This window comes from Alosa pseudoharengus, unplaced genomic scaffold (genome assembly GCF_046254945.1).
Source record: "Alosa pseudoharengus isolate Yale_2024_CS ecotype anadromous, Long Island Sound unplaced genomic scaffold, YU_APseudo_1.1 YU_APseudo_1.1_scf_16, whole genome shotgun sequence".
NCBI lineage: Eukaryota > Metazoa > Chordata > Actinopteri > Clupeiformes > Clupeidae > Alosa > Alosa pseudoharengus.
Window position 1 is genome coordinate 25228822 of NW_027468630.1, and position 23076 is coordinate 25251897.

Consider the following 23076-nt stretch of genomic DNA (forward strand, 5'->3'; position numbering starts at 1 on the left):
AGCTCATTGTGTCAAAACTTTACACACAAGCACACAAGACACAACACTGGGAAATAAACCATTCACATCTATGTCGAATTAAAACTCTGCTATCAAAACCTAACAATCCTTTGTCAAAATGTCACTCTGATGACAAAATGATACACACTTGCATCATCTGAATACACTTTCAGATTAGCAGCAACACACTAGTGTACTTTATTATGACCGCCGCGCAGCGAATTATTTATTTTTTTTTTTCTTTCTTTTTCGCATGCCCAAATTTCCGTCAATGAGTTCCGGGACACTGAAAGACCGGGGTACACGAAACTTGGTGGGCATGTAACCCCACATGGATAGCATGGAACCATCGTTTTTTGTTTTGATCTGTAGCCCCCCCGCTGGACTGGACCCCCCGAAAGGAGGGTAGGGCAGACACAGTTTTCTGTGAATATCTCGAAAACCGTAGGGTTTAGGAGGACCATTTTTTTTTTGTATGTTGATCTCAAGGGGCCATGTCAACCCATTCCATAACCACTCATTTCATGTATAGCGCCACCTAGGTAAACACAAAAAAGTAAAAATGAGGTGTTGTAATTGAAGGTATCTGTGACCTAACATAGTCAAAACTGCACGAAATTGGAAGTGTAGGATCATTATGACACCCTCTGTATGCACGCCAAATTTTGTGGAATTCCGTTCATGGGGGGCCACACAATAAATTAATTTATGTTACTATACACCAACTGGCCTGTAGGTGGCCGGAGACAGTTTTCTGTGAATATCTCGAGAACCGTAGGGCCTAAGAGGTCCACCTTTTTTATGTATGTTGGTCTTAAGGGGGCATGTCAACCCATCCCATTACCACTTATTTCATGTATAGCGCCACCTAGTTAAAAATGAAAAAGCAAAAAAGTAGGTGTTTTCATCACAATATATCTGGCTGACAAGGTCAAAACTGCACGAAATTAAAAGTGTAGGATCATTATGACACCCTCCGAATGCATGCCAAGTTTTGTGTACTTTCGTTCATGGGGGGCCTTACAATAAAATAATTTATGTGTACATTTAGTGACGTACACCAACAAGGATTCCCGGGACACTGAAAGACCGAGGTACACAAAACTTGGTGGGCATGTACCCCCACATGGATAGCATGGAAACGTAATTTTTCGTTTTGATCTGTAGCCCCCTCGCTGGACTGGACCCCCCGAAAGGAGGGTAGGGCAGACACAGTTCTCTGTGAATATCTTGAGAACTGTAGGGCCTAGGATGACCATTTTTTTCTGTATGTTTGCCTCCAGGGGTCATGTTAACCCATTTCATGTGCACACATGTGCACAAACAGATACACACACACACACACATACATTCACAGTAATCATACATATGACACATACTCACACAGTAGACATATGTACGCTTGCATGCACAGGCACATACGCAGGCACACACACAAGCATGCACACACACACACACACACACACACACACACACACACACACACACACACACACACACTCACACTCACACACTCACACACACACACACCCACACACATAACATAAACATAACACAATCAAGAATTTCTCAGAATTATGAACAGGCAAGATGGAGGTGGGGTTGTATAAAATTAATTTTACATGTGAAATCTATGAACTAATCATGTTTTGGTACTTGTTGTCTAGCAGATACCAGTGAGAATTGAGTGTGGATAATGCAATTTAGTGAGACAGTTAGAATCATATAGGCCTTTCAGCGTGATTTCTTTTTGTGGAAAAAATGTGCTGGACTGGGCGGCGGTCATATTTTGTACCGCTCTGCGGTACATCTAGTTTAAAACACTGCAGTCTTTAATTTCCACTGCTTTCATTCAGTTTATCAGTTAGCATTCTGTGAAGCTCTTGCAAACACTTGCAGTCTTTGTTTTCCAACAAAGGTTTTCACAACCCAAAATTAAAGTACTGAAAGGTTACAAATGACATGAACTCAATACTGTACGATACTTTACAGTACATGCAGTAACACAAAAATAAAACAAAAATACTGTAAAAATAAAAATACACTTCTGTAAAAACTGTAAAACAGGCTTAGATGTGGTGGACTCTGCCAAGCTTCCCTCATTGTCAGAGCATGATTTATGACATGATCCACCAGTTACTCTAATATCATCTGAAATATTGGTCCATGCATAGCCTCTTCGACCACCTCCTACTCCTATCTCTCTTTGTCTTCCCCTTCCTCTACCTCTTGCTCTCCCTGCCTCCATGCTTGCAAAGTTCTCAAAATGGCTCAACTGAGGCCTATTTGTGGCTGGCTGATTGGTTGTCAGTTTTGTAAGTAACTGCGTCAGTTAAAATAAGTATTTTCAGATGTGTGTCTAACTGTTTTCAATCACCCAATATGTTTTGTATTTTGAATAGATGTGTTGTCCCAATGGTACCCATGATATTTAATTTATGAACAAAGTGTCTTATGTATGAAATAGTGTGTGCAGGAGTAAGTGTGTTGTAGAAAGGTGCAAGTGTGTTGCTGAATTGGAACTAAAGTGCAAAGCATCGCTTTTGTTTAAGGTATGGTTACACTGTGTTTAAGGTATAGTAACAAAAGCTTCGAGTTGTGTTACTTTGGCATAAGCATGTGTCTATAGTGTTCAAGCAATGGGCAAAAACTGTAAAACAGGCTTAGATGTGGTGGACTCTGCCAAGCTTCCCTCATTGTCAGGCCATGATTTATCACATGATACACCAGTTTTAGCCTGACGAGCCATACCCACATCAAGATGTAGGGTCTGGGGACTCACCGTTCGCAGTGCTCAGTCTGAGGGGCAGGATAATCGTTTGTCTTTCAAATTCCCTCTGCTCGCAATAGGATAGCGCTACAACTCATGAGTCCCATGCGTTTTCCCACCAGCGGATCTAGTTGGCTAGTTCAAACTTTTGCCAACTTAAAAAAAGCTTAACTCGTGTCATGCTGTTGCCAACAGCAACATCCATCTTCTTTGTTTTCAAGTAGCAGGGAATTCACGCCGAACCGTTGCAACTCTGCCATCAATCATTATGTTAAGCCCGCCTACCGATTCTATACACGATGTGATTGGCCTTATCGAAGCTTAATTTTTCCAGCTTGCAAGCCAACGGAGAGTTGCTAGACTACCCGGGCAGCCAATTCAATTTTGATTTCTAGATTTCTAGGCTACCAAAGTTTCTCTAATATCATCTGAAATATTGTTCCGTGCATAGCCTCTTCGACCACTGAGCCCTATTTGTGGCTGGCTGATTGGTGCTCAGTTTTGTAAGTTGGTGTGTTGTGTTGTCCCAATGCTACCCATGAGATTTCATTTATGAACGAAGTGTCTTACTGTATGTATTAAATAGTGTGTAGTATGCAGGAGCAAGTGTGTTGCAGAAAGGAGCAAGTGTGTAGCAGAATTGCAACTAAAGTGCAAAGCAGCGCTTTTGTTTAAAGTATGGTTACACTGTGTTTAAGGTATAGTAACAAAAGCCTCAAGTTTTGTTACTTTGGTCTAAGCATGTGTCTATAGTGTTCAAGCAATGGGCAAAAACTGTAAACTGTTGATAGTGATAAGACTGCATACATACGTATGACACACATATATATGTGTGTCAAATAAGAATTAGGTTCGGTATGTTAAGGGTTACAAACACCACTTTGTTATATTCGATAGATATAAGATATAAGCAGCAATATTTTGCATGTGAAAAACATACATGTACCATGAGAATAACTTTGCAATTACCTGTGGCCTTTGTTCAAGAAGCAAGATATCATGATGACCAACCTATGTAAGAATGACTGCATATGTGTAACTAAGTCTGTGCCTATTTAAAGCAAACAGGCATTGATTGCAGTTAACTGCAGCCTGCATTAATTGTGTGCCTATTTGCTTTAAAACCACAGACGGATTCGAAAGTAAGTGATACTTACCTAGTAATTTCATCTTTAATTTGCTTAATATGAGTTCACAATACATGGCTAAGAGCTAACATTGTAACATACTTGTTTTGTAATATCACAGTCTAATAAATAGGGTGTGGTTAAGTTAAATGCTCTAACATCATGTGTCAGGTTGAATGTGCTATGCAACAAGGAACTATTTAGACTTTGCTGTTGTAGACATAGAATAGGCAGCACTAAATGGCACTCGTCTGTCTGCATGTAGGCTACAGTACCCGTAACAGCATTAAAGTTTTAACCAAATATACTTAAAAGGGTAGTTTTGGTGCATAAATGTCACCATTCCATGTCACTTTCTCTCTCATACTTCATAAGGACCAAGCCTTCTGTTTTGCCATTGCTGTTTCTTAGCATAAATAAGTCAGGTCACTGTGGCACATCAGCTGAGTCGTATTACTGGATTGTATCTGTACAGCTCTTTAACGCCATTTTCTAGTAGAGAACTGATGATTCTTATGGATTAAACTTGTGTTTCCAGTGCCTTTTGTGCTGACTTTCTTCCCTGTGAGAGGTGAGTACTATGTTTGTTGTTCAAAAGAGTGTGTGTGTGTGTGTGTGTGTGTTCATGCATACAGATAGGGTGAGGAGAAAAGACTAGATCAGACTAGAATATATTTCCGTTTGGATTGTGAGAATATTGTGTGCCCATTCACCTGCCACGGGTTGAAGTGACAAGGCTAATGCTGTGTATGTGTGTATGTGTGTGTGTGTGTGTGTGTGTGTGTCACAGGGCGTGCTGAAGTGATCCGGTTGATGCTGAAAGATCAGGGGAAGGAATGGAAAGAGATTCCTGTCAGCTTTGAGGCATGGATCGAAGGCACTGTGAAGAAAAGCTGTGTGAGTTATTTACAATAATAAAAGATAACTTGGCAAAAATGTTTCGTTAGTGAGGCCAATTATTTATGTGTGTAAAAAAAAGAATCAGGTCTGGTATTTTAAGGCTTACTAAATTCACTTTACTAGAGGTTCAAAGCATACTGCATGTTCTTCCTCTTCATGCTACCTCAAATGCACCAGAGGAACTGTGTAGTACTGCATTTGAGGGGTTATATTGTAGAGCTCTTTTTACCTGTTGAAGAGTTTGTGAGGGTAAGCAGGTGAGGAGTCACTGAATGATTTGTTTGTGCACTGCTTGAACAAACAGGTTTTGGTAGTCAGAGAAACTGGAATCCCAGGCTTAAACCAGAACCCAAGAGATAGAGTTCAACCAACTCCATGCTAATGAGATCCTTTGGGGGATTGATACTTGAATCAGGAAAAGCATTTTCTGCAGTTAGGCAGCTCAACACCATTAGCAGGGATTTACAGTTTTTTTTCGATTGCTTACACACTAAATCTTTGCTTGTCACACAATTTTCTAAACATGTCTTCCAAACATCATAACCCCACACCAAATCTGCAAAACCATATTAATTCTCAGTGTTTGACTCAGTTTTCAATTTACTAAAACACATTTTGCAAAACACCACACACAATTTTCTACCTTCAACCCATCAAAATGCCACACTAAATCACCAGTGCTTCACTCTCTCTCTTCACATGTGTAAACACTCTTTACTTTACTGAACACCATCCAATCATTGCCTTAGTATAGGCCTATGAATAAATTTAATGTCTATATAGGTATAGACCCTTTCAATCTGCTCCTAGAGGATTTCAGGTTGAAACATCAACAGCAAATTATTTGGGGAAAATCACTATTTTTGGTTTCAATATTGCTTGCATTTTTACTGTGTATTTCAACTTCTCTTTGTAGATACCTTCATTTTCACTCTTGTATGGAAATACATATAGAAAGCCTAAGACAGAATAGCTTTAGGTTTTGAGCAACAGTGTGTACATGATGTATCCAAAATTTCATATTATGAAAAAAAAAATTATAATGTGAGGCGAATGTTTGGTTTAAAGATTTTGAATAAAGACATTTTGAATGTTGTGTGTCTTTTTGCTGGAGATTTTAGGTATTTTGCATTTTGTGTGAGCATGTGTGTGGAGTTTTGAAAAAAACACACAGAGTTTTGGAAATGTGTAAACAGTTGTAAAAAACTGTAACATCTTGATAAGAATTAAACTCTAATGTGAGTCACATACTGTAACTAGGTAATCTGATATTTTATGTGGGGTTTTTTTCTGAAGCTGTTTGGCCAGTTGCCCAAATTTGAGGATAGAGATCTCACACTGTATCAGACAAATGCCATCCGCAGATATCTGGCTCGAAAGCTTGGTATGTAGAGTACGTGTCCATAGTGTCCACTGAATGAATTGGTCTGATTTCTTAAGGATGAATTTGAATGAGAATGCTTTGTTAAAATGTAGGACTTTATGGAAAAGATGACAAGGAGGCTGCCCTCATTGACATGATGGATGACTCCATAACGGATATCATGACCAACTAAATGAAACTGATCTACGAGGACTATGTACGTGGTGAAGTTCCTGGCAAAGTTAGAAAGAAGGTTGATGTAACTTAATGCAATTGACATAAACGTAACTGTGTGTGTGTGTGTATAGGACACAAAGAAAGAGAACTACCTCAAAGAGTTTCAAAGCATCCTGGCTCGGTTTGAAAAAATCCTTGCTTGTAACAAAGGGGGTGTCCTTGTTGGAAAACAGGTAAAATCAAAATTGACTGATCATTAAACTTTCATCACAATGCTGACATTTGATATGGATATGACATGTTATCTGGCCACACCCTTATTGTGTCCTCTTTGTTACAGATCTCCTTTGCAGATTATGGCCTCTTTCTCCAACTGCTGCACCACCAGGTCTTAAGCCCCACTGTACTGGATAACTTCCCTACGCTGCAGGCCTACAAAGATCAAATGTGTGCTCGTCCAAAGATTAAGGCCTACTTGGAGAGTGATGCTTTCAAAAACAGACCAATCAATGGCAATGGAAAGCAATGATGTGCATATGAGCCTCAGAAACAGCAAACATATTTTTCATTGAAAGGAATACAATAAACTACATTAAAACACTTTATAACTGAGTGAAGATGGATGTTGCTGTTGGCGAACAGTGTGACATGAGTTAAAGAAGCCCTATGCAGGTCTGGTTATTCCTTTGCTGTTTCTGGGTTTTCGCCTGATTTGGGCTCGCATTTTTCACGATTTTCCCCCCTGCAGCTTCGGTAGCAAGTGACTGCTACGCTAAACCCCCACTAGCTAGCGAGCTAGCCATCAATAAACCAAGCTAAACACATAGGGTCGAGCAAACACATTGTTCAAGAGACTATCAAATCACATTACAAAAACGAAGTTCACCCAAGGGTAGGCTACTTACAATTTCAACAGCAAAAAAGCCAAGTCGGAGTCCGTTTTGCAGTCTTCTTAGAAACTACAATCTGACTACATTTTCGTGTATTTCCGCCGAGTTACATCCGGATGTGTTCGGACCGCGACCAGAAAGTTGCATATTCGGTTTTTCCGCGGAGAAGCACTAGTGAGTAAAAAAGTGTTGTAGAACCATCACAACCACTCTCAACCTGCATAATTAAGGTAATTTTTGCTAAAATTGTTGCATAGGGCCTCTTTAAGCTTTTATTAAATTGGCAAACGTTTGAACTAGCCAACTAGCTCCGCTGGTGGGAAACGCATGGGACTCATAGCGCTGCCGCTGTCCTATTGCGTGCAGAGGGAATTGTCCGCCCCTCGGACTGAGCACTGCGAACGGTGAGTGCCCAGACCCTACATTTTAATGTGGGTCTGGCTCGTCAGGCTACGGATTATCATGACCCTGGGCACAAAATCGGAATGAGCCCCTTCTCCCTCCCCACATGCACACACGCACGCATGCACGCCGTATACCTGCAGGCGCACCTGACTCACTAACCCCAAAGCACAACCAGTAGGTTACAGCAGCTTTGAGAACCACCGATGGGCTGCTAAGATGATAGCCTACACACACAAAATTAATTTCTGTCAATTAAACCTCTTATCACTGCAGATTATTTATGGGTATCCGCATTTAGTGTGATGTCCAAGTTCCATGATAGTGTTTGTTTCATGCATGCAGTGTGTGGTTTGGATGAGCTTCAGCGTAAAGTTTTGTGTGAAAAAATGTCCAATTAGCTGCCAGAGAAACCCCTGAACTCCCGAATTTGTGTAGCCTACCATACTTATAATAATAATTTATGTGCGCATTCTAATGCCTGGTACAGATTACAATCTAAAGCAGGCAAGGCTTACTGTACATGAATATGACACACGTTTTGACCAGAGACAAAGCTAAAGGAGAAGATATCTAGCTCCTGTTACTGGATCAGCAGGTAAAACTGGAGGTGAGAGTGCCACCCGCTGTCTGACAATACTGGCAATTTTGGACAGAAACTTTACAGTTTTTTACAACTGTTCACACGCGTTTTCAAAACTCTGTGTTTATTTTTCAAAACTGAGTCAAACATTGAGAATTAGTGTATGGTTTTGCAGATTTGGTGCGGGGTTATGATGTTTGGAAGACATGTTTAGAAAATTGTGTGACAAGCAAAGATTTAGTGTGCACTTGAAAAAAACTGTAATTTCAAGAAGTTTCTGAACATGAGCACCAGAAAGATGAACAATGTGTGGATGCAGGAGAGCAAAACTCTAAAGGCTAAATGCAAGTACTGCAAAAACCTGGTTTCAAATCATGGAGGATCCACATCCAACATGAGAAGGCACTTAAAAATGAAGCACCCCACTGCACTGCTTGAAGTAGGACTGAATTTCCTTGGTGATTTAGCAATACTGACTCAAGTGACTGACTCGTACAACCCGGATCAGTTTAGTGAAGGACTCAGAATAACCCGGATCCTTAAAAGAAATCGAGTTTGCCAGGCCTACCATCTGATCAACCAACCGATCGAGCCTGGCTAACGTCAGACCTCATCTCATTGAGATGGGTTCATATTGCATCCCAATTTGTTTGGCAAAGAAACACCTTTTTTGCCTTTACTTTGTTCATGGCAATGCAGTAAAAAATTGTAGAGAATCATGAGTGCAGACACCATATAGGCACACACAGGCTATAACACGTAAACTCGAGTCAAGTCAGGTCAGATCAGTTCGTGTCACAAATATGGAGCGCAGAAAGGTCATTAAATCACTAAATTAAAAAATGGCATTTATTTCTGTAAGGCACACCACATATGTCTGTAAATTGCTCCAGAGAATTCCTCCACCATGGCAATGATATTGCCAGATTCAGGACAGTCTGCCCTACACACACATGACAATGCATGTAGAGCTATGAGCTTGCTGTGGTGAGATACATGTCAAAATATAAAGAAATTTATAACACGCTTTTTATATTTTAATTTTTTAAAAATCAAAATAAAATCAATGCTAGTACTAATACATGAAATGATCAGATCTGGATAGCCTAGACTCTGCTGAAAAAAACAATATATAAATCCTTATGAATAAAGGTAGTGAAAATGCCCTAAAAAAAGCTTAAAATATACATAGATTTAAAAAGTAGAATCCATGCAAAAATACTTACAGTTTTTTCTGAATGCTTAAACACATTTTTTGTAACTATGGTTTTTTTTTGCAAAACTCTACACACAAATGGCAAAACCACTCACTGAGTTCGCAAAACTAAAAGCACAAACACTGCTTTGCACTCAGTTTGCAATTTTGTAACACACACTTTGCACAACGGCTATTATTTACACTATTTTGCCAACTCTCTGGCACACTTTCTCATGTGAAAACTGTTTTAGATAATTAGTTCACTTTGCAATCAGCCTAAGCACTATAAATAAGCCACAGGTAATGTACAATGGGTACAATGGAGTGAGCAGGAAGAGTGAGAAGAGAAAGAAATAGCCCTTTTACAGACAAAAAAACATGTGGGGATATTGTCATGTCTACATGTGGGGATATTGTCATGTCAGGCCTGGATACGTCATTCCAGAATATATTTTTCCCGGTGCCTTGGACTAGGACATTGCATGTGGTGTAGACAGAATTTTGAGAGAGACGACCCGATGTAGACTGATTTGTTTTGTCTCAGTGAAATGCTATTTTGTGTTTTGACTTGGAAAAACACACTTGTGTTTGTTTTGATGTGTGTAAATAAACACTAATACTTGAAGTTTGGATCCCTGTATGTTTACAGAACTATGACAAAAGTATGACCTCAAACTGACATAGTCTACCTTGTGCACAGAGAAAGCAAAAGCCAAATGTGTTTTTTATTCATACCATCAGTGTGTTGTTGGCACATTGTGTGCTTACTATTGTGATGGCTTGTGTTTACTGTTAGATACGAAAACACCATTTTTACGAAGGTGTGAAGAGTTAAGCAAGGTGTGTTAGCTTTTGCAAGAGAACTACAATGTTTTGCTGATTGGGTGAGAGGTTTTGCCATTTGTGTGTAGAGTTTAGCAAAAAAAGCCATAGTTACAAAAAATGTGCTTAAGCAATCAGAAAAAACTGTAAAAAACAATTATTTAATAATATAATTTCTATTATTTCTATATTATTATTTAATAATAATATTTCAGGAAAATATAAGTTCATAAAATTAATTTTATATTTCAGTAGGCTATTCAATTTCATTATCCTAAAAACCCAGAGTCCCCCCCATACCAGGATGGTTCGACCCAACCTGTCACATGCCACCCGCCATCACCTGTCAATCACTGTCAAAACTCAAACGATGGAGTCGTGGTTGAAGTTCATAGATATATACACTAGATGTCGCCTTGACTACTGCTGTTCATTGGAACGAATGAGTCAATCGAGACGCCATCTTGCTTCAGTGATCCACTCCTCTATAATGCATTAGCGTCAATCTGGGCAAAGATCTAGCGAAAATAAAATCACCATAAATCGTCAAAATCTCAAGCAATTATCTAGTTTTTTGGGTTGTTCCAACTGACAGGCATGTATTTATGGTTGAGTCTAGAGAAAACTAAGCTTAAGACGATAATAAAGATACATTTTACCCGTCTAGCCCCATAGACTCCCATTCATTCTGCACTAGCTAGCGGCGGCCCCTAGAGGAACAATGAGTAAACTGCAACCAGGTTCGATACAATGAAAGTAAACAGGCTCTTCGTAGACAGGCTCTGGTTGAGGCCACATACCCCTCGTCTCGTTTACTCATGTAAGTTGTAATCTCACCAGAAGTTGCTGTAGATCTGTAGAACATTTACCTCTGCTACTACATAGGCTACGCCAGCCGTTACTTTTATAATCATGGGTCAGTGCCATGGGCAAACGAGATGTAGCTGAATTCATAAATGACAAAGCCATGAGAAAGGTGATTTTCTTACGTTTCAACAACAAAGAAGCCGATCTGCCATCATTGTGAGAAGTTCCCAAATTTGTCGATAATCGCTAAAAATGTTTTCTATCGCTGGGGATGGCCAAACGTCGCTAAATAGGTAACGCTGACAATACAGGAGAACTAGTTTAGCGCTTCAGATCCCTGTACCAAGATGGCGGCAGTGTTGACGCATGCTGAGAAGCAGAAGGCGACATCTAGTGTATATCTATGGTTGAAGTTTATGGATTGCGTCTGTTTCTAAAGTTTAATAAATTAGACACTGATGTCACAGTGCTCTGTTTTAAGTATTTTTTATCAACTAAAAATGGTTTGCGCTGGTTAGGGGGTAGGCTACTTGGCTGAAAAAATATTTCACAGGGGGTAGGCCTACATCACTGAAAAAAGGTTGAGAACCACTGCACTAAACAGTTCAGCCTTCATGCCATTTCAGCTCTTATCAGTGAGTTCTTCACCATAGTAACTTTACTCACTGACTCAACTTTATCAGAATTCACTGGCTGAGTAGCAGAGATAATAGTTCCTGAAGCTACTGAAGTAAATGTGATCCTAACCTATTAAACATTTAGCGCAGCTTTGAAATCTTCCGTGAAAATTATTATGGTCCGGGTCACGCCAGGGTCCGGACTAGGACCGCGGTCCGCATTTGACGACCTCTGATCAAGAAACTACACCAGAGTCTTTCTTAGCAGTCCATCGGTGGTTCTCAAACCTGCTGCAACCTACTGGTTGTGCTTTTGGGTTAGTGAATCTGGCGATGCGGGTGGCACTCTCACGTCCCGTCTTACCTGCTAATCCAGTAACAGGAGATAGGTTTTAGCGTCGTCTCTGGTCAAAACGTATGTCCTATTCGTAGCATGTACGCCTTGTCTGCATTAGAATGTAATCTGTACCAGGCACTAAATGACTTTGACCATCGGACTTTGTTCCTCTATCTATCTGAAGCTACTGAAATATGGATAGTACGTGAGGCCAGTCTCATTTGACAGCAGGCCTATCGTTACGCGCCTCCTACATTTCTGCAAGACCTCCAAAACAGAATTTAGCCTTCACAACTTTCAATTTCGTTTGAGTCGCATTCCAATTGTTTTTAACAGCAAAAACGATAGTAAGTTGCATTAAACATTTGACATTATAAACTACCTGTAACCACTTCGACAGCTCGACGAACTTCATTCGATTTTGGCGCTCCCTGATTGCCTATTTTATCACAGAAATCTGTCTCTCCGTCTGTTGCTAATAAGTCACGCTGATATGGAAGTTCCGCTTGCAGCTTCCTACAACATAACAAAGGGAGTAGATTTACAGCAACCATACTAACATGCCATGTTACTGCATGTTACTGCCCCATTCAAGACAGACTTTATATCTACGTCAGCGTGACTCATCAGAAACAGACGGAGACTATAAACTCCTGTCTTGCGCTCTGTTTCTTCAGTCGCTCGCTGACGACAGCTGTAGATCTTCTTGTTGTGTCCTGAACGCTGATCTAGTCCTTCCAACACTCAACAGTAAGTAGCGCGTGCTTTTATCTACGTTTGCACATGGCAGTGTTACACCTCAGTGTTAAAATGTAACTAAATATTTGGAGCACGTATATCTTCAACAAAATGTGCGGGGATTGAGGTCAGACTGACAGTATAGCCGTCTGCCTTTACTTCCACCTAATGATGCATGGCATAGCCTACATCTGAAATGGACCATCGCTGCTTTGACAAACGAGCACCGAATTTGTATTTTTTTTATACAAATTCGGTGAGGAAATCCTTAATGATATGCAACGCCACACTGAACGCGTGTTTTCTCTTGCAACGTGCAATAGCCTTACTTGCTTAGCAGTGTGCAACAAATCATGATCTGCAGTATCAAACCAAACCATAGGCATTTAAAGTGTCCAACCTTTAGGCTATGTCGCCAGACTAGAACATAGAGAATTGTTGGCGTGGTGCCATCGCGTTGCATAACTTCATCCACCGGACACATTTCAAGTTTTTGTCATTAAGCTCGATTGTAAGTGGGCGAACGTTACAGGGCTTTTGCAAACGTAAGAAACAACGCAAAGTAGGCCTTGCTAGGAGATTTGGAGGTGGAACACGAACACTAGTAGTCTAGCGCTGATTGCATTTTTATCATGTATGTAAAGTGCATTAACAGACGCTTTCTCTTTCACAGTGCCGTACACCATCACTTATTTTGCTGTGCGAGGTATGTAGTATCCCTTAAGCATTAAGTCACATGACTTACTGCATACAGTCATATGACTGATGCTTGCTCTGTGCCTTGGTAGGCTCCCTAGGGGAGAATTAGAATTGTTGGTTGATTATTTGAACAGACCAGAGAATGCCTAAGTGGTTAGTTGTCATGAATAAAATATAGCTTTAATTCTGAGCACTGTTATGGACAAGAACTGCTAGTAGGCTTAGGCTACGTCCTTGCAGAAAAGAAAAATGGTAAAATCTTAAAATTCACCATTGACCTACATTTTTTGGTCGATTGGCAAGAAAAAGAAGTTTTGCATTCCTAGTATGTGACCCAGATTAAGGGACAAAGGATCTGGACATTTTTTTCTGACTCCAATTTGACCAGACTGTTGATTTGGTCTTGTGTCTGGATTCTTTTCCATGATTTTCAGAAAATGAAATGTCAATGTCTTCTTTTTTATTATGTTTTCCCTTCTGTGTTGTGCATTGCATGGTGACTAGTTATTTGTAGTGATGGACATTTGACTGGTTAACCTAATTAATTTATTTTTTGATGGTTTTCACAGGAGCCTTAGATTATTAGGCCTAATATTTTAAGCACAGAACTAGTGAGAAGGATCCAGTGCTGTGGCATCATAACTGTCCTGGGTTGCGTTTCCCAAAACCACAGTTGCTAACCTGTTAGCAACTTAGTTGGTTGACAATGGGAAATTGCATTGCAACCAACAAAGTTGCTAACTTAGTTATCGATAGCAGCTATGGTTTTGGGAAACGCGCCCCTGAGCATCTGCCAGTGTCTGTTGACTCTGTACCATATCCAGGGTGTGCCAGTAACTCTTGGTTTGTGTTGTAACAGGGCGATGCGGGGCCATGAAGATCATGCTTACAGACCAGGATCAGGAGTGGAAGGAGGTGGAGATCAGCTTTGATGACTGGATGAAGGGCGACCTGAAGGCCACCTGCGTAAGTGGAGTTTGCTTAGTTTAAAGGCACAGTCTGTAATTCTAGCAATAACTAGAAAATGTAATTTTGAGGAAATTACCAGTGCATGAAAATATAAACACTGTATATGATCATAAAATGCAAAACAAACTTTTATTTGGAAACAGTTGGCAGGAGTCATAGTTGGTAACAACTGACAGTTGAAATGTCTGAACAGTTAAATAGTTGAGTAGTTTAAATAGTTAAATTATTTAATAGTGATTTAATTATTGTAGTGAGGACATTTATTTTGAAACAGTTGTGGGCAGAGGAAATAGTTGAACAGAATCTGTAGGCTTAAGAGAGCCAGATTGTATGCTTAAAGCCTGAGACAGAGTATATAGTTTAAAAGTTGAATTTAGATAGTGTAATGGATGTTGATAGGCAGATTGTTTAATGGATGTTGGTGGATAGTTTAATAGGTAGATGAGTGAATGGTTTGAAGAGGATGAATGGATAGAAAGTTGGATGGAATGTGCCTTATATCCTTGTAGAATGGAGAGACACAGAGAGAGTTGGCCTAGTTGAGCAAAAAGCAGTTGATACAGGTGCAAGCAGTTTAACTGGCCCTTTGATGGGTCCTAGTTGAGCAGCTGGAAGTTGATACAGGTGCAAATCAAGTTAATTAGCCCATTGTGATGTCATCAGCCCAATGTTAAGTCTATGGGAAAAAATAAGCTTGTTTTTTATTAATATCTCAAAAAGTATAAAGTTTACAAAAGTGAAAAATACATTCCCCAAGTGTCCTTTTGAAGACCTACGTTACAAAGTTTGAATGACGTTTCTACGTTAAACGGTTAAAGCTGAATTAGGTGGGAAGAAGAAGAAGAAGAAGAAGAATTCGGATAACAGAACAGTGCATTTTCATGTCATTTATTGCCTTATAAATTACATAATCAACGCTACTACTATTTTATACAACTGTAGTAGCATTGCGTTCTGGCCAAAAGCATATGATGTTTATCTTGTTCTGTGGTTCATAATGTCTTGACTCTAAGGTATTTTGCATCAGTTGTCAACTTTGACTTGATATCTTGCAGGTTTTTGGCCAGCTGCCAAAGTTTCAAGATGGAGACCTGGAGTTGGTCCAGTCTAATGCTATACTGAGACACTTGGGTCGTAATCATGGTAAGTCAGTACACAGTTCATGGTTAGACATTTGAATATTTTTTTTTTAATGATAAACCCACAACACATCCTGTCAGACAACTACATCTTCTTATCACACACAATTTGGCACACTGCTCCTCCACTACTGGCTTTTTTTCTGAGCATCTGCCAGACTGTCTAGTTTATTTTATCCAAAGATGACTATGGCCCATTGTTGGGAAGTAGTTAATTTCTTTCCTTTGTATTCCCAGGTGCATACGGCAGTAACGACAAAGAGGCATCCCAAATTGACATGATGAATGATGGCGTGGAAGACCTCCGGCTTAAGTACGTTAAGCTGATCTACCAGGAATACGTAAGTTCTGTTTCTGTTGGCAATGATACTGTATATTGTGCTTGTAACTACAACTCGTCAGATATGATTGTTTATCCCCAAGCCCTGCTATTGTTCATTATAAAGCACCTGTGGTGAAAAGGCCCTTTGTGATAAGATGAAGGGTACAATTATTTCCCTGATAACTGTTTGACAAACAAACAAAAAAAAAACGATAAGAGATCATTTGGATGTAAACAACCGATAAGAGGGTAGCTACCTTGTAAGACTCCTGCTTGTTTGTAATTAGGAGAATGTCGTACAGCATAACATTGTTTTTTCCCCTGTTCATTAAAAATACACCTACTAATTGTCAACTTTTACAGTACCTGGTTAGTTGACAGACAGAGCTTGGCTTTGCTAAGCTACTCAATTACATTTAAATTAAATGAATGATTTCTCTCTTTACTTCCCAGGATACTGGAAAGGATAAGTACATCCAGGAGCTCAGTGATCATCTTTCAAAGTTTGAAGCTGTCTTGGCCAAAAACAAGGCTGGTTTCTTGGTTGGAAATAAGGTATAGTGGACCATGGATGTGTTTGCTTCATGAAAATAATATGATTGTTCCTGATATTAATCCTTTTTCTCTCTGTGTGTTTCTGTTGCAGGTGTCTTTTGCAGACTACAATTTGTTTGATATTCTGCTCAACCATCAGGTCTTGTGTCCCACTTGTCTGGACAAATTCCCAGCCCTGAAGGCATTTTCTGCAATGATGTCAGCTCGTCCAAAAATTAAGGCGTTTCTAGACTCTGATGCCTGGAAGAAATTGCCCATCAATGGCAATGGGAAACAGTAGAGGTCTACTGATTTCTACGATATGCTCATCAATGTCCATGGGAGACAGTAGTGCTATAGGTCTACTGATTTCCACAATATGCTACATCTCATGTCAACTACACCCCCTCACATCGGCACTTACTAAAGAATCTCAGAGAGCTATTTCACTTTTGTAGACAATTGCCAGCTGTTGAATGTTTTTGAACATTTTTGTACTCTTGCAATATAATGCTCTAACTAATGTGACTGAATAAACAAACTTATTGTGAATTTGTATCACTGATATGAACTGGTTTGTCTCGTCATTTATTACAGATTACAGGGGAACAACATTCTACTATAATAATAAACTAGATGTACCGCAGAGCGGTACAAAATATGACCGCCGCCCAGTCCAGCACATTTTTTCCACAAAAAGAAATCACGCTGAAAGGCCTATATGATTCTAACTGTCTCACTAAATTGCATTATCCACACTCAATTCTCACTGGGATCTGCTAGACAACAAGTACCAAAACATGATTAGTTCATAGATTTCACATGTAAAATTAATTTTATACAACCCCACCTCCATCTTGCCTGTTCATAATTCTGAGAAATTCTTGATTGTTTGTGTTACAGTATGTTTATGTTATGTGTGGGTGTGTGTGTGTGTGCCTGCGTATGTGCCTGTGCATGCAAGCGTACACATGTCTACTGTGTGAGTATGTGTCATACGTAGGATTACTGTGAATGTATGTGTGTGTGTGTGTGTGTGTGTATCTGTTTGTGCACATGAAATGGGTTAACATGACCCCTGGAGGCAAACATACGGAAAAAAAATGGTCATCCTAGGCCCTACAGTTCTCAAGATATTCACAGAGAACTGTGTCTGCCCTAGAGCTTAGATCGGGCCCAAAAAATCAAGCCCGACCCTACCCGAGCCCGTGCACATTGTGCCCGAGCCCGACCCGGCCCGACACGTTAACTGTAATTATGAGCCCGAGCCCGATTTAAACCCGACATTTTTTAAATACGTGGGCCATTATAACTGACGTTCTCAACTAATTCCGAGCTGTTTGAGCTACAGAAATCCGTTTAGAGGACATTGAGAGGACAAAAGAGGACATTGAAGGCTGGCTATCATTATTTATGCCATGGCAAGCCTGCTTCATGTTCATCATAAAGTATTTTTGCTGTCATAGGTGAACATCGTGCGCACTTAATGCACGCAACAAAGCATACCTGACAAATGCATACCTCTGACTTTTCTCCAAACTTCCTCGAAGTTATTTCTCCTGTTTTCATTTTGTTTCTTTACATCTTAAAGCTTCACGTTGCACTTAAGCTACACAATACAGCACAGCAGGCCCGGTGTGATGTGTGCGAGTGGAGAAGCTGCGCATGACACTTGTTGCGCAGATGACATTACAATTGACGTTTTGTAACTCTGAGCCTAACTTATTTAACTTTGTATACACTTGTTACTTAGGCCTACTTTGATAAATATAAAATATTTCTGAGTCTGACTATGGCATAGCTTTAGCTCCCCACCCAAGTAGGCTAATGATTAGAAAGAAAAAAAAAAGCAAGCTTGATCAACGACCCGGCCCGGCCCGAGGATAGTGGCTGGAAATATCGGCCCGACCCGGCCCGCGGGTTCGGGCTCGGGCAGAGAATCTAAACTCTAGTCTGCCCTACCCTCCTTTCGGGGGGTCCAGTCCAGCGGGGGGGCTACAGATCAAAACGAAAAATGACGGTTCCATGCTATCCATGTGGGGGTACATGCCCACCAAGTTTTGTGTACCCCGGTCTTTCAGTGTCCCGGGAATCCTTGTTGGTGTACGTCACTAAATGTACACATAAATTATTTTATTGTAAGGCCCCCCATGAACGAAAGTACACAAAACTTGGCATGCATTCGGAGGGTGTCATAATGATCCTACACTTTTAATTTCGTGCAGTTTTGACCTTGTCAGCCAGAGATATTATGATGAAAACACCTAATTTTTTGCTTTTTCATTTTTAACTAGGTGGCGCTATACATGAAATAAGTGGTAATGGGATGGGTTGACATGCCCCCTTAAGACCAACATACATAAAAAAGGTTGACCTCCTAGGCCCTACGGTTCTCGAGATATTCACAGAAAACTGTCTCCGGCCACCTACAGGCCAGTTGGTGTATAGTAACATAAATTAATTTATTGTGTGGCCCCCCATAAACGGAATTCCACAAAATTTGGCGTGCATACAGAGGGTGTCATAATGATCCTACACTTCCAATTTCGTGCAGTTTTGACTATGTTAGGTCACAGATACCTTCAATTACAACACCTCATTTTTACTTTTTTGTGTTTAACTAGGTGGCGCTATACATGAAATGAGTGGTTATGGAATGGGTTGACATGGCCCCTTGAGATCAACATACAAAAAAAAATGGTCCTTCTAAACCCTACGGTTTTCGAGATATTCACAGAAAACTGTGTCTGCCCTACCCTCCTTTCGGGGGTCCAGTCCAGCGGGGGGGCTACAGATCAAAACGAAAAACGATGGTTCCATGCTATCCATCCATGTGGGGTTACATGCCCACCAAGTTTCGTGTACCCCGGTCTTTCAGTGTCCCGGGACTCATTGACGGAAATTTGGGCATGCGAAAAAGAAAAAAAAAAAAAAAATTCTGACTAAACCTATATGACCGCCGCTTCGCTGCGCGGTGGTCATAATAAGTAGTAGCCTAAAAGCAGTCATTTAATTCATTGATTAGCATTGTGTAAGTTGGAGATCAGAGGAATTCCCATCACATGACAAAGTAAAACTGTGATTACCATGTGATCTTAAGTGACCTCAAAAAAGGGATGTCACAAGATCCTCTAGATGACTAGTAGGTATGGTACTGCAGACACAGGGGTCATTTAACAAAGGTGCCCTTAAGAACACATTTGGCATTGTGATGCAAGTCATATGGTGTTTTACTCTACTGGCAAAAGTATCTGGCTTAATACATTCTCTCTCTCTCACTGGGCTCTCCTGAAAAAGCAGAAATATGATGTGGTGAGAAATCCAAGGGTTCCTGTTGAAGCATATAGGGATGTGAAGTGAAAAAAGGTATTCCTACTAGTCATACTAGTCATTTTTAGTGAGTTAGATATCCCTGTTTTCATGTGTGTTATAGGCCTATGTTCAAATGTGTTAGACAGTAGCCTAGATCAGATACAGTTATTGTACTTTTGAGTACAATAAAGTATAATTTGCCATGCAGCAACCATGTGTGTTGGTTGGTGTGGACCATAACCAGTTTGAAAAATACTGAGGTCTAGGGCCTTGAGAAGGGTGGTCGGTTGGTAGTCAATTGCACATTACATACAGGAGGCCTATTGCTATTTGCAAGAAACAAATTAGTTAGTGTTTCAACTGAAAACCACAAATTCTGAAAAATACACCAAACATCATGTAATTTTTGATTAATTTTGTAATCATTAGCCTTATCAGCAACAGTGACATCAGACAAGCTTGTTTTCTTCCGAATTAACAAGATTATGAAGACATAAATTCAGAAAAAAATAGCCCTTTGTTTTTCTGAATGATGGGTTAACTATATGTTTTCTGAATTAACAAGATAATTAACATGTTAAATAAAAAAAAGTGACACATTTTTGTTTTCATGAATATATGCTTCCATATTTGTTTCTTAAGAATAGTCAAAATGTTACTGTCTATGCAGCCTTCTCAAGTAATGTTAGCTTTGGGACCGCAATTGCATAGATTAGCGTCAATTGCACTGCTGTGGGTCAGCCAACAAAACAATCTTACCACGAGAGAACCAACAGAACTATTCCATTTAGTACTTACTTACTTAACTGGAAACACCCAGACAAGTGGCCTAGACAACGCGACTCATTCTTCATCATCCAACAATCACACCCTGTCTGATGCTCTAACTTAAGCCTACCACCAAACATGCAAATGTGTATGAGAGGTAGGCCTACGGGCAGGGCCTGAAGTAAACTTTTTTGGCCACCAGCCACTGTGGCAGGTGAATTTTGAAATCCACCTGCCACAGTGGTTTTTTACCAGCCAAAATTATTTTGTGCCCAAAATAAAGGTGAACGACTCAGAAAATGCATAAGAATGGTTCTTGAACTTGTACAGAATACACATTACAGTACTCAAGTAAAAGTAAAAAAGTACTTTGTTAATAAATTACTCAAGTAGGTCTAACAAGTTACTTTTTTGTAGGCCTACATTTTTATATTTTTGATGGACCTTTAAAGGGATACAAAAGTATCCTTTATGCCTATTTGCTTTTCTCCTCCTCTGTAGGCTAATCATATAGTCAAACATATTTTAAAAGCCCAATTCAAATATATTTTATTTAATATACTTTGTCATAGCCAGAATAAGCATTACGTGGCTATGGATTGAAAAGCAGTCTTCCAATAGCCTACATTGCAGCTGATTCTTCTGCTTTGCATTGCTAGAAGTCTGGTTATAACTCCACCATACAGACAATGTAACCTAAAAACAATGGCTACTATATTATGGGTAGACCTATATTTAGGCTATAATAGCCTAGGCATATCCACTCGGGCAGAGCGACAGAGCAGGCTATCTGTTTTCTCAGCCGACCGTCTCATGTTATGTCCTGCAACATAAATGAATGCTAGGCTTTTTCTAACTTGTATGCTCGATTTCCAGTGCATTTGATTTGCTTGTAAATTAAGTTGTAGGCTTACTTTCCTTGTCCAATGTGATTGTTGAACGATGCTGGCCAGAAATGAATATACGTGAAAGTTTCCGTGTCATGTCATAGCCTACCTCTAGTCTCGTTGCTCTGGCAGCCTCGCCAGAAGATGCAGCAACTGTACGTCATTGTGTTAACTGAGCTGTTAGCTGTACTCGTAATGTAAGGCAATTGAAATGTAGCGGAGTAAAAGAGTAGATTATTGGCTCAAAAATGTACTTGAGAGTAGAAGTAGGCTACCGTTTTGAAAAAGGAAAGTTGTTTGCCGTTCCTCGAAAAAAAAATGTAACCCGTTAGGCTACTACCCACCCCTGCAAATGGGTTTGATCTCGCTTTCTCCGAGCCTACAAACGGCAATCTGGACAGTGCATCTCCTTGCTCAGTGTTGTGTTGTCTTATTGGCTACCCGCCAACGTGGCAGGTACATTGACAGTTTCACCCGCCAATCACAAAAGTTACCCGCATTTGGCGTGTGGGCGGGTGCCAATTTCATGCCCTGCCTACGGGTGTTGGAACTATTTTCTGTTAGGGGGTGCATGAACGGCTGAGCTGTGCATGGCACCTAACGTACCCTGACCCTTAAAAATCAAATGTGGATTCGGAGGTTTCTCCCTCGAGAAAATGTTTCATTTTGTGGTTGTTAAACACACCATGTTAACATAGTTTGAGAGAGATAGACTAGCCCGTGTTCTGTCTGACTCACGTCAACATTAGCCTATCCCATGCATTAAAGGCCTAGGCAGGGGTGCTGCTGGTAGACAATCACAGGCAGTGTATGCAAAACGGCTATGCACTGGTTGCATGCAAACTAAGCTGTCTCTCTCTGTTTCACACACACACACAGCAGACATTGATGCTGCCCAGATAACAAAATCAGATTTACAGATAATGGACCACTGGTGGTATGGTGGCATGTCACAACGGCTCAAATGTTGGACCATCACTTTCAGGAACTTGTGAATATTAAAGGAGAAATCCGACGAGTTTTCACATAGATCTCCGTTTCTCAAGGTCACTGAGTAGCCTACTATCGGTACAAAAAACCCGAAAACAATCCTTTATAGTTGCTACAGCCAGCTGCAGCTCTACACTTTGGGGGCATGCCTGTGAGCTCCTATTTACATGCCCACAGAGTGTAGTGCTGAAGCTGCTGGCTGTATAACTCGGGGTATGTAAAAAACAATTTTTTTTTATTTTTTTTTACCGACAGTACTCGTGACCTCGAGAAGCAGAGATCTAGGCCTGTTTGAAAACTTGCCATATTTCTCCTTTAAAAGACATGAAATGTTATTAAAATGATGGATGTAATTATACCTGAATACATGAAAAAGAGTTTGGACCACAAGTGGCAAAATATTGGGGCAGACCACCAGATCTACCAACAGTGGTCCTCCAGCCTCTAGCTATCTGGGTGGTAGGCCTAAAAAAAAACTGAATGCACTTGACACAGAGACATTTTCAACTGCTGATTTTTGAATTGTTTTATTCTGGTGAATATAGTTTCAAATCTTACTTTAAGCTCTTCAAACCTTTGGACCTCGGTGATCTCATAGCTGGATACGGGCCTGCGTTGGTAGATGAATGTGAAAGAAAGACACCACCTCACTAGGGCTGTAACGATTTACGATTCGAAACCGAAATCGCGACATTCATATCCACGATACTGTGTCGAGGTGTGAA

At 40.2% G+C, this 23076-nt stretch overlaps 1 protein-coding gene and 1 pseudogene across 1 annotated transcript; both read left to right on the plus strand.

The window, feature by feature from the left end:
- Window positions 1-4379: 4379 nt before the first annotated feature.
- LOC143125799 (glutathione S-transferase P-like) lies at window positions 4380-6945 on the plus strand (annotated as a pseudogene).
- A 5593-nt stretch (window positions 6946-12538) lies between these two features.
- Window positions 12539-16965, plus strand: LOC143125798 (glutathione S-transferase P-like). Its single transcript, XM_076287544.1, has 7 exons — window positions 12539-12743; window positions 13405-13437; window positions 14290-14396; window positions 15455-15542; window positions 15776-15879; window positions 16314-16415; window positions 16507-16965. The coding sequence occupies exons 1-7, from the start codon at window positions 12554-12556 to the stop codon at window positions 16693-16695; spliced, it is 813 nt and encodes a 270-aa protein (XP_076143659.1). The 5' UTR covers window positions 12539-12553; the 3' UTR covers window positions 16696-16965.
- The last annotated feature ends 6111 nt before the right edge of the window (window positions 16966-23076 follow it).